The sequence below is a fragment of the Haemorhous mexicanus genome, chromosome 26, assembly GCF_027477595.1.
Source record: "Haemorhous mexicanus isolate bHaeMex1 chromosome 26, bHaeMex1.pri, whole genome shotgun sequence".
In the NCBI taxonomy this organism is placed as follows: Eukaryota; Metazoa; Chordata; class Aves; order Passeriformes; family Fringillidae; genus Haemorhous; species Haemorhous mexicanus.
Genome location: NC_082366.1, coordinates 5993306 through 6005669, shown reverse-complemented (window position 1 = coordinate 6005669; position 12364 = coordinate 5993306). Strand labels below are relative to the sequence as shown.

The 12364-nt window shown below is 40.5% G+C and overlaps 1 protein-coding gene across 1 annotated transcript in view; it reads left to right on the top strand.

Annotated features, from left to right (window-relative positions):
- The window catches only part of DIP2A (disco interacting protein 2 homolog A), a 60309-nt gene that overhangs the window by 10043 nt on the left and 37902 nt on the right, over nt 1-12364 (top strand). The window contains exons 2-4 of the mRNA XM_059868347.1: nt 1377-1448; nt 6907-7026; nt 11163-11282. Coding sequence (XP_059724330.1) covers nt 1377-1448; nt 6907-7026; nt 11163-11282 — 312 coding nt within the window. The remainder of the gene's footprint in view (nt 1-1376; nt 1449-6906; nt 7027-11162; nt 11283-12364) is intronic.

Genomic DNA, 12364 nt, shown 5'->3' with positions numbered 1-12364 from the left:
AGGGGGGAGCAGTTGTTAGGAGGAGTCCCACCCCCAGGCTTTGGAGGAAGGAACAAAGCCCAGCTTGGCTGGGCAGCACAGCTCAGCCTGCCTCAGAGAGCCACAGAGATACTTTTGACTTTGTCCTTTGCTTAACCTCGTTCAGGGCAAGTCCTGCAGGTCAGCATCCCAGCAAAATCAAGGAATTCCAAGTGCAGCAAGATGGCAGCGTGTGAACTACTCTGGTTTGGATAGGACTCTCTCTTCAGCCCTGCCTTCTGGTCATGGCTTACCTGTGCACCTGGGCAGTACCTGGCAGAGGCTGAGCTGCACAGAGGGTTGGGGTGAGGCTTCTGTGGAGCATTTATGGAGCTGTGCAAATTGCAGTCTTCACTGAGCTTACAGTGCAGCACATCTGTGTAAGGTACACTTTTGATCCTGAAAGAATTGCCAAATTACTTCTGGTTTAAGAAAAACTGCTCTTCTTAGTGGTGCTTCTTGTCTATTGGATTGGGTTTTTTATTTCTTCCATAATTGATAATTATGCATCTCTTCTTCTGAAAGAAGATATCCTCTGATATTCTTTTCTTTTCTTTTTTTTTTTTTTTTCCATTAAAAGTGTACTTTGTCATTTTGACCACATGTTCCCAGGCAGACAAATCTGCTTGGGCATTGGTAGTGCTTTGTTTTAGTTTGATCTAATTCTCATTTTGATATAATAATACTATATATACATAAAAATGATATTTCTGTGTATTTTTTCTGCTAGTTTTTTTTCTGCTCAAGAAAAATGGTAATTTCTGTGTTGTGGCCAGATTTTGTATATAATATTTACATGGGTTTATGAAGAAAAACTGGTGGATTGTATTTTGAAATACCTGCAAGAATTGAAGCACTCCAGGATGTGGATTTGTTTTTGTTACCTGTTTTGACCAATGTCTTTGAGCTCCCATTGCTTGTTTTGGGAGAGTGTCAGAGCTTGAAATGATGAATATTCACTTGGATGGAGGCTGGGGATGGCAGCATGAAATGACTTTGTGTCTGTTAGTGTTCTCTGATATAGCAATGAGGCAGATATTTGAGGAAATGAAGAATATTAAGCCAAAAATTAAACATGTTCCTTGTGGGTTAAGGAAAGTACTTGAGAATCATTTTAAAATACAGAGTAAGAACTCTCCTGTGTAAAGTCTGACTGAGTAAAAGGGGTTCTACTTGGCCAGAGGTAGGCTGAATCCATATATACATGTAATTAATGCCTTTATTGCTGTTGGTTTTTTCCCTGCATAGTTTGCTTTGTTAAACTCTTTCACCAATATGTTGCTGACAGAATGTGCTTGATGCAAAGATTTAAATGTAGAATTTCCAAACAACATGTATTTATTTCTTTTTTTCTTTAGGAGACATCACTCAGAAAGGATATGAAAAGAAGAGGGCAAAGCTGTTGGCACGGTACATACCACTAATTCAAGGTGAGAAACTGCATGGAAGTTACACCTTTGTGCCAATTCTGTGGCAATATAAAATGAAAAGTTCTCAGTAAATAGACTGGAGGAATTATAATAGTGTTTGATGTGGCATCTAAGCAGCAGTGGGAAGTGGTTGTCACAGAGAAGTGCAGAGCAAGGAAAAAGCCTGAAATAGATATTTTTTATAGTTTTATATGAAATGTTAAATGGTAACATTTTTGTCAGCAAACTTCAGTTTGACAACTGGAACTGAGACTTTAAGATAACTTTAGAAATCAATGAAGTTGTTGCTAAAAGCAAAGTGGCTGCTTTCATTAGGTGAAAATACTCAGTAGTCCCCACTCTCATGGTTTAATGTGCTGGGTTTTGCATTCACCCTGTGCCTCACCCCATTTCACACACCCCCTCACCCCCTCTGCTTCCTCAAAGCACTGACCTTTTTATATATAAACTATTGCTTCTGGAGCTGGTTATTATCAGACTTCATCATCCACAGCCAAAACCTAAGTGCCCAGCTTTATAAAATTTATTTTCATGCTAGGACACTGAAATCACTCAGGGTTTAGGGCTGTTATGCTGCCACTGAGATTTGGTATTCTGTAGTCCCTCAATTTTCCATAGCTTGACAGATTTTAAGGGAAAATGAGAAGAAAACGAAGGTGAGTAGAAGCAATGATGAGACACTGTAAACTGAGACAGTGTTGAGCTGTCAGAATGTCATCTATGTTTCATCATGGGGGCTCTTACAGATGTTGCTTTTTTGTGGTTTTGGTTTTTATTTGGATTTGGGGATTTATTTAAGAATAGATGTAGGTTTTCTCTTAGCAAATTTGGAATCTCTATAGGCCAAGCAGAACCAAACTCATCTCTTTAAAATGGCTTGTTCCTTGCAAAGAAGCAGTTTGGGTTTTTAGGATGACAGTGACAGTCAGCAGCAAGCTCCAGCCTCAGCTACCACAGCTTCTCCTCCTTGTACCATTTTTCTGGAAAGAACTGTCTCAGTTTTCTGTTCAAAATAATACCCTGTCCTCTAACTCAGCTTGGTTAAAGATCCTGAAACCAGGTGAGGTATAGATTTTGACTGAGGATTCACAATTCCTAGAAATATTCTGTCAATGCATTTTGTCTCCTAGAAAGTCCTGTCTTTGGATTTCTGTCTCTTGTTTAATCTCTCATCATCTTTGATTTACTCTGCCTTCACTCCTTTCTGTTGACAGTGGGGGTTTTACTTGAAATTTTTTCCTTCTCAGCTCTCACAAGGCTGTTTGCACAAATATTCAAGTACTGAGCTCTCAAGCATAGCTTAGACAACTCCAGTACCTTGTCTGCCATACTCCTTAAAGTCAGTTTAGATTTTCAGCTGCTTAAAGGTTTTTCTCCTTGCTCAGCTGTATTTTCCCTAATCTCCTTAAGCAGCAGTTAATGAGTCAGCAAATCCTGTGGTTTGTCCTACTTCCTTGATACCACATTTTCCAAGAAGTACCAGATTACCTGATTTTTTTTTTACCACTTCTGCCTAGATTAGCATTAAGCTGACAGGAATCTAGCTTTAAAATGCTAAAAAATGAATAGACTGTCTGCCTCTGAGCACAAAGAATGATGCTCTGGCTAGAAGATAAAATTTGCTTCAAACATTAAGCTGACTGCCTGGTTCAGTTTCCTGACATATGCTCCATTAACCCAGTTCTAACTTGAAATTTCCTGAATTGACACAGCTTCAGCATGGCTCAGAATAGTGTGTGGGAGTCCCAAAGGCTTTGAGCCTGCAGAAATTTTTTATCATTAACAGTTTAATTGCAGCAATCCTGATAGGATTCATAAGGTTCAGTATCCATCAAGTCTTTGCAGGCTGATGAATGTCAGCATTTCACATTTGTTGAGTTCTTGCTCTATGATTTGACGTCCCCAGGACCACTAAATCATGTCTTTCTACAGCTTTATGTCTTAAAAGTGCACTTGCATGATCATAGGTTTGGGCTCTGGAAGTTTAACTTTCCCTGTTCCACCTCATCAGCTGCTACCTACAAACTGATCATGTGCCACCTCCTGCTCTCTCAGTACCTTCAGAATGGTTTGGGCTGTGTTCTGCTCAGTCTGTGGGGAGCCAAATCTTTACCCAGACAGTGTTAAACAACCCACAGAGGGCTTGGTGAACAGAGCAAGACAGAAGTGGCTGCAGAGCACATTTTCAATTAACAGGAAGATGAAGCACAGCACCCTGTGATTCAAGAGGCTCATTCCTGTAGATTGTTTTGTGTTCTAAAGTTCTAAATCTGCAGTGATGAAGAGTTAGTGGAAATGTAAAGATTTTGCTTAGGAACCATAAAACTCTGTAATTATATGGAAATAATAACTAGAATGAGTTATTTTTCACTGATCCAACCAAGTGCACTGTGCAAAATCAAAAACAAGTGTTGAGTAATAGCAAGCATTAAACAGTAATTAATTATTTTAATGAAGTAAAATTTAACAGTCAGTAATTGGCTTCCTCAGTCAACCTCTGCATGCAAATGACAGATAAAACTCTGAGGAAATAATTAATTATATCTGTAGGCAATCTGGCATGCTGAAGCTTCTGAGTGATGGATAACATCAGATAGATGGCAGAGGGTGATTTTGAATGTGGATAAAGCTGGGATGTAAAAAGAGTCAGAAATAACATAATAAATAAGCAGCATTTACAGTGAGCATCCTCTCCTGGTGGGCAGGTGATGGTCTTAAGCTTCCTTTCTAACACCTCAAGTAAAACTCCTGCCTTGTGATGGTTGTTTCCTGGTTATCCTGATTTCTTACTGATGTTTTTACAGTGTTACTGGGTATTTTCAGTTTGCCTCTTTGCTGCATAAATGAGGTTGCAATTGCAGTTAAGTGTCCTGGTGCAGCTTTACAGAGCAGTCCCTGGAAATCATTTCACTGGATTTAGTTAGTGCTAGAAGAACACCTTGGTGAGTGACTTCAGTTCTCCTCTGATGTCAGAGTGACTCCTCTCTAAAATTATTTTCTTTTATTATTTTCTTCTCTTTTCTTCCTTAGCACTTCTGCTCCAGGAAAACTACAATGTTAACCATTTTCAAAGTTTCATCTTAAGGGAAAATGATGATGAAACCTCCTCTAATTTTGGATGAGGCTGGCATGTCCCATACTTCTATTTTTCTTATGTTTTCATGGGTTTATGTCTCTGAAAAATGTTTCTGTTGCTACCAGGAATACATATCTGTTCTATTCCTGGCTGGACCAGGTGATCTTCAAGGTCCCTCCAACCTGGGTTGCTCTGTGATTCTGTATAACTGTGATTTTTGGTTTTGCATCTTTGTGAGTAAGGGGTACCCACAAATCAGCCTCTCCTTCAATTAGAGTGGGAGTTTGACATACCCCTATAGCACTTTGTACCTGTAGTTCCATCTTTAGGGAATGTGCAGCTTACTCTGGTGTCTTGGAGTCTACAGGAGCTTTATAATTCCTTATAATTTAAGGAAAAAACATAAAAGCACTTTTCTTGGTGCTATGGAGTTAAAATTCCCACTGTACACTATGGGTGTAATGGCTGTGATCAAAGGATGTCCAAATTTTAATTGGCTAATTTGGTTGGATCTTGGTGTATTTGGTTTCAATGAGGTATGTGAAAGTGTAGTATGTCCACATGGCCTAGTTGAAAAAGCAGTTTATAGCTTCATACAAGAATAATTCAAATATTATTTTTAATTTCATCTTGTAGAAGCAAATTGTTCAGTTAGTTGGAACAAGCAGCCTCTTTAAGTTGACTTCATTCTTGCTAGCTTTGGGCAAGTTAAAAATGGAGAAAATGCAGTGAATAGGGCATCAAGTGCCTTTAGTGTATGTTTTTTTTGTAAAGGTGTTGGTGTGATTAGGGAGACTTCACCCAATTACCCATCTGCTTTTGCTGAAGGCTATTTTAGTGATTTGCATAGTAGGGGAATAAATGAGCAAGCTCACCAGGCTGGTGGAACAGCATTTTGCTGGCACATAGTGCATCTGACTTTTAGGCTAGGAAACTATCTTACTATTTTTACCAAAAAGTGACATTTTAGATTAATTGTTGCTATTTTTGCCCTGTGATATGAACCCTACTTTGAGAAAGCAAGAAGGGAAACTTAATCCCAAGAAATGGAGTTGTAGTTTCTAACATGCCTCATCCTAATTTAAGAGGAACTCCTGAGATTCACTGATACATCCTTCATCACAATAACTCTGATTCACAAAAATCTGATCTTGGTCTTGAGAGGAGGAGGGTGTTCTGGGTTGGGGTTGGTCATGGACTCCTGTGTGGTCACTTCTTCCCTGCTCCTGCCCCAGGATTGGTGTGGGCAAGCAGCAGAGCTTGGGTTGCACATGACTCAGGACATCCTGCGTGCAGGTGTTCATCTGCTGATGGGTTACACTAGTCAGCTCATTTTCCAGATTATTCTCCTCCCACAGGGGATCACAGAGTGGAAAAGGGGCTCTTGCCACTCCTGATTTCAGGGCTCTGTAGTTAAAACAAGACTGCACATGGGAAGAGGAAGGAATTGGGAGGAGCATGAGTCTCTTTTTCTGCTTACAACGTGCAGCCCTCCTGGAGGAAAAGAAATGGCATACCAAGAAAAAGTTCTGGCTTTCTTTTGCTGTCTTTTTTGCCCAAGGTCTCTTTTGACAAAATTATACAAAAGTGATGCAGATATGACATTGTCTGAGAATTTCTTTTGTAGTCTAACATCAACTGCATTCCCCAGTGGGGTACATGGAGACAGCCCAGCAAAGAAACCAAAGTGTCCTCAGTGGAGCAGAACAGAATGAGTGTTTACCAACATGCAGACCTAACACTCCTTGAAACACTTCTGCAGAATTCTGTTTGTAATAGAAAAACAAATGCAGTCTGCCAGCTGAATTGATTCAACAGATCTGATAAGTGGTGAAAACACTGCAGAATTCTATTCCACATTTCACTGGAACACAAGTTTTCCACAACCACAGGTCAACAGTCCAGGGGGATTTGTTGATCTGGAAACAATAAACAGCAACTTCAGATTTTGTTAGAAAGATTGAGGCAAATCATCTCCTCAAGCCTGAGCCAAGCAAATAGCCAAGGCAAAGGGATAACAATGATGGTACAGAAGAGAACAGGCAGCAGGGCTGGGAGCCTCCCTCAACATGGAGCACCCAGACAACCTAGATTACAGCAGCAGCTTTGACACAGCTGAAGCTGACAGTAATTCTGCATTAATACCTGCAAAGGTCTTACTAGAGAATTGCAGCATTTTTGTAAAATGTGAATCTTCTGAGTACTGATAAATGGGCATAGATTAAATTGCATTAAAATGCAGGTAGAAGATGAGCCCTTTCTGAAGGTACTGCCTTGCACCAGTTGAACTTGTGTGTTGAGAGCAGTGAAACAATGTCCACATGGGGAGCAGATACTATATTTGCAAAGCTGAGTTTGTACTAAAATAAAGCTGTGTTTCAGGTGTGGATCCATCCCTGCAAGCAGAGAACAGAGTCCCAGGCTCTTGCCAAGCCTCTGCTGGGGTATCCAAACAGCAGAAATCCCGATCCACCAACTCGAGGGACGAGCGCTTCCGATCCGGTAAGGGACACGCAGACAGCTGAGGCATCACGTGTGCTGAGAGGAAAAGCTCACCTGTAACATGCTACCTGCACCCCCACAGAGCACTGTACTCCTTGGGGAGGGGGGAAGAGATAAGGAATGTTTTTCAAGTGTCTTTTTGTGTTGTTACAAGAGTGGTTTTGTTTGAATTCGGCCTGGAGGAAATGCAAGAAGGGAAAGAGACTGCAGACCTGTCTTCTGGTGTGTGTCTTGTGGTGAATTTTACCATGCTCAACAGGTTTTTCATATTTGCTGAGAAAACAAAATTGGGTTTCCAGTCTGTATAACAGTCACTTAAACATTTTGAGGACTAGAGAGTGTGAATTTGAAGGATTTTGTTGCTGCTTTTTTGGGTTATTTTGCTAAAGCAAGGTTATATATTTGTTGTAGCTTTCTTTCCAATATTTCCTGGTTTAAAGCAAGTGCACAAAAAAGGGAAATATCACAATGGATATTCTACTTCATTTTAAATGGACACCAGAGTGACAAACCTGTTTTGGAAAATTGTGTGAAAATCCTGATATCCTCATTGCATCCTGTTCCCATTGTTACTTTTCAGGTGGTTGAAGTGCACCATTTCCCTGTGAAATTCCTCCTCACAATAGTGAGGAAAAACAGGTGTTTGAAAGCTTTTCTCTCCTAAATACTTTTGGGCTTCTAGCTGGGTATTTTTCTGTTTGTTGTGCAGGGTAATTCCAGATCCTGGGTTTGGGGATGTGTACTGGTTTGAGAGGAAGACTTTTTCTTCTGCTTTTTGGATGGCAGCATTTGGGTTTTTTCCCTCACTTTGGTACATGCACTCTTTGTGTTAATGAAATGCTGGGCTTGCTGTTCATCACTTCCAGTGATCACTGTTGAGCATTTGTGATCCTTGTTCTCAAAAATGTGGCACATTTGGTCTGATTATGAGGGATTAATTCCCTGAAGAAAACTGAACTCCACAGTTCTTACATGGTGAATCACTTTCACAGTAAATTTTGAAGAATTTAAGTAACAGTGGTAGAGAGCTTCTTTTTGCAATTCCAATATCCAGCTAAAATTTAATTTATACTAATTAATGAATTTTTGTACCCTGAGTGTTCTGCTTCTTTAAAATAATTTCATTCCTTTTACTTCTTTTACTAAAATGTGTTTCATCATGTAGAAAAGCTCTTAAAGCAAAAGTGGAGTAGGAACAAAGTGTTCCAGGGAAGTGAAAGCAATTACTACATTGATTTGGATGAGAGAGGATGTTCCTACTCAGCTGATGTCCAAGGACAAGATATTATAGGAAAGATTTCAAGCCAGGAATAGATTTTAATGAGTATAGAGGGAATGAGGAGTTAAATTGGCGCTGTAAAAATAAAACATGGAACAGAATAAGAATTCATCCTGACTGTCTCCTGGTTGCATTTTTATCAGATAATCTGGTCTGTTCCAGGTTCTGGGGTGGGAGTCAGGACTAGAGGATGAGGTGGTAGTGATTTTGCCCTCTGGAAATGGAATAAAAAGTAGTTCCCATGCTTGCTCTCACAAATCTGTGTGATGTTATGACCTGCCCTGCTCTGCTTTGTTAAAAAGCCCCAGCACACCCTTGCCTCCAACTAGGCCTTTCCATTCCCAAAATGCTCTGCTGTCTAAGAATGCTTTCACTTTTCATCTGCCACATTATTTAGTGGCTTAATATATTTATATGCAGACTACAAATATCGTGTTATTTTGCTCTTTGGAAGACCTTTCTGGAGAACAATTTATGTTCCCCTGCTTCCTATGCGATGTTAATGTAACAAAAATGTCTTTTAAATTGTATGTAGATGCAGGCATGGTGGAAGTGACTGCATCTCACAGTTACTGTCTCTTTCTAGAGATATTCCAGCTTGGTTTTGGCTGGAAGTTCTGCCAAGGAAATGTGTCCAGCAGAATGGGCATTTTTTCCTACTTTTAGGGCTCCAAAAACAACCTTGATCTTGAATGCTGCTGAAACTTTCTGCAATTTAGGGACAAGGTTTGCTTTTGGATATCTATAGGAATAATCTTCATTAGTGGACAATTATAGCTAAAACTAAGGATCAGGAGAAACCAAGACTTGACAAAAAGCCTAGATGTGGAAATGGAGAAGGAGACAGGCAGACATAAGCAAAGGGGAATTTTTAATTTATAAAACATCTATTATTAAGTCCTTGGTGTGAAGGACAGGAGCAAAAATCTGACAGGAGGACCAGGACAAAAAAAAAAATTACTGTATTAAAGAGTAGAGGTTTTACTGAGGTTTTTTTTTTCTTTTTCCTTCTTTATATTTTTTTCTCATAACAACATCATCTTTGAACCTCCCATATTTGTTGCACAAAAGGTTCCTCTTTGAGATAAGCATCTACTTAGTACATTCCTGAGTCTTGTAGGAACACATGTGGGATAGTATATTTGCATGCATACATATTTTAAATAGTGCTCTGAACAGATTATCTGCAGGCAGCTGCAGACTGCAAAGTGACCTTATTGCTGTGAAGAGCTGGTTGGTGTCTGGGACCATATCCTCAGGGTTTCTTGTGATTTTGTAGAATCCATTTGGCCAGACTGAAGAGCATGTTCCTTGGGAATGGCCTCGGGCTGGGCATGACCAAAGAGGGTTCAGGGCTGGCCCAGAAATGGTACTTTCTAAATTAAAAAACAGGAAGATACTGTAAAATACTGATACTGTAGTCATCAGTAAGATAAAGGATAGAGTTACATTGTATATTAGAGGTACAAAATTGTATGTACAATTATGTTGCATTGTATATTACATGTAAGTTGTGTTAAGTATATGTCTGTCATACACACATACCTACAAATTGTTTCATGCCTTCAAATTTGTCTACCTGTTACATATTTAAATCTTAGCAAAAGAATAGATGGAAACTTACTGAAAGAATTTGTGTTTTCTTTCAAATGGGATAGTTAAATTCTGAAAGCCTTGTAAAGCAGTTTCCATGTAGAAGAAATGTGGCCAGCCCAGTGCAGAGCCACGTACTCACTCCTGGGCTCTGTCCTGGTTTGGGTTCTCTCTATTGACAGGGGTTGCCACATTCAGCAGTAGAATTCTTTCCTTCTACCCTCTGTCATTAGTCTTGCTGTTAGTGTTCATTTTCACACCTCATTGCTGTTTTCAGTCAGTTGTTCTGCCTTTTGTGCCTCCAAGTGATTCTCCTCTCCATCCTGCCACAGAGAGGAGGGAGAGGGGGAAGACAGTGAGCAGTGCCTGTCTGGAAGTGTTTTTAGAGGGAATACTGGATTGGAGAATGCCATTCCTAAACCTCTGCCAGCCCATTGTAACTGTGTTTAAGTGTGTACATGATATATTGTGCTTTTCTTTCGAGTCTTAAGTGGTAACTCAGAGTATATTTTTGGTCTGCCTCATTCCTCCTCAACATCTGTTCACTTCTCATGAATTTTCTTCCTGCATAAGTTTGAGCTTTTGACACCATTGGAATGTAGATGTCAAAGAGAAAAAGCTGCTGAAAAATCACTGGAATACATTAAATTTTATCTGCAGCAAGGTCTTAATTGAACACTGAATTCCTCTTTAATCTCAGTTTTGGCTTAAAAATTAGAAAAGATAAAGTGTAGCCCTTGAGCCCCTTAGGGTAATTTTTGCTTTCAGGAAAGTGAAAGCTCTGTGTGTCTTTTCCCTAATTCTTCACATACAATCACAGAATTTTGTTAGTTGGAAAAATATGTCTAAGATCATTAAGTCCATTAGTCTCTTTTTTCTGTTTTTTATTACTTGCAGTGTTTTGTGAGAACTTCGAGTGTGCATGTACTTGCACTTCTTTTCCCTTCCTGATTTTGAGGATGAAGAGTCAAATGCTGTTACAAATTTACAGAATCTGCATTGAAATTTCCCCCCCAAATGAAAATAACAGTTCAAAATTAACATACTGGGTACTCTATATTTCAGGGGGAGTTTTCAAAATGCTACTCACAGAGCATTTTTCAGGCTGATTTTATGAGGAAAATACATCAACTTGCCCCTGCTTATATTCTCCCTTAGCTTTGGAAAGCATTGTTTCTGCACTGGATTGGAGCTGGAGCAGTGGGGTTGATTCATTGCTCCTGACTGAAATTCTAACCTGTTTGTTTGTTTGTTTTCTCTCTAGATGTCCACACTGAAGCAGTACAAGCAGCACTTGCAAAATATAAAGAGAGGAAGATGCCCATGCCCTCCAAGAGACGCTCTGTCCTGGTGCACTCTTCAGTAGAGACCTACACCCCTCCAGGTGCGTGCTGAGTGAGCACAGAGAGGTAACAGAGCTGCCCACACCAGCTGTGGCCATCCCTTCCCAGCAAATGTCCAAAGCCAGCTTGGACAGGGCAGCCTGGGGTAGCTGAAGGTGTCCCTGCCCCACGTTGAAGGTCTGTGTCACAGTTGTGTTTCCCTGTAATCAGGTCTTGGTTGGGTTTATGCTGTGATGGTTTTCCTCATGGTTTTTAGAGTCTCATCTAGAGATAGCATAGCTGCTGAAAGTCCCCATGAAAGCAGTCATAGAGAGCAGCTGCCCTTTATGCTTTATGTTCTCTTACATCCTGTCTCACTCAGAGGAGATAATCCAGGCAAGCATGTCAGGGCTGAAAATACCTCATTTCACATTGCAGAAGATTCGTTTAAAAGCTGAAGAAAATACCAGAGCATTAAGTTGCTGCATTAATTGCAGAGCACTCATCAGATGGTTTCAGCTATTCCGTGGTGAGCAGATTGAAACAGTCAGAAAGTCATGCCATTATCATTGTTCAGATTGGTTATGGCAGAAGGCCTTCTTTAATTGCAGGGGGAAAAGGTCATCTTCTGTTGTCTCACAGTGAATTTTCTGGAGGTTAAGAAAATCATACAACGTATCCTGCTAGCAAGCCACGTGGTTTGAGGCCAGTGTCTTGTACACAAAGAAGAGGGATTTCCTAAGATGTTTTATTTTGGGAATGTGCACGTGTCTTTTGTAATGTGGGCCAGGAGCAGAAGCACACTGACTTCTACTGCCCTTCTCAGTCATTTCCAGTTCTGAACCCTCTTCTCTAAAAGAAGAGTTCAGGTATGGAACACGTGCCTGGCCATGCCCCTGGGCCTGCCCTCCTGCTGTAGATGTGTGTACAGAGCCAGATGAGGCCGTGGGATCTGTGTGTGTTTTATGTGTTTGTGCTGCTGGAGTGTCATCTTGTAACATGGCTGTGCAGGTGGTCAGCAGCAGGCCAAGTGTGCTCACACTGGGATTGAGCAGGGTGCAGAAGCACCTTCAGTAATAGGAGCTGAAAGCTGGTGGTCATGGCCACAAGCCTGCTGGAGTTCAGGAGCTGTTTGGACACCTCC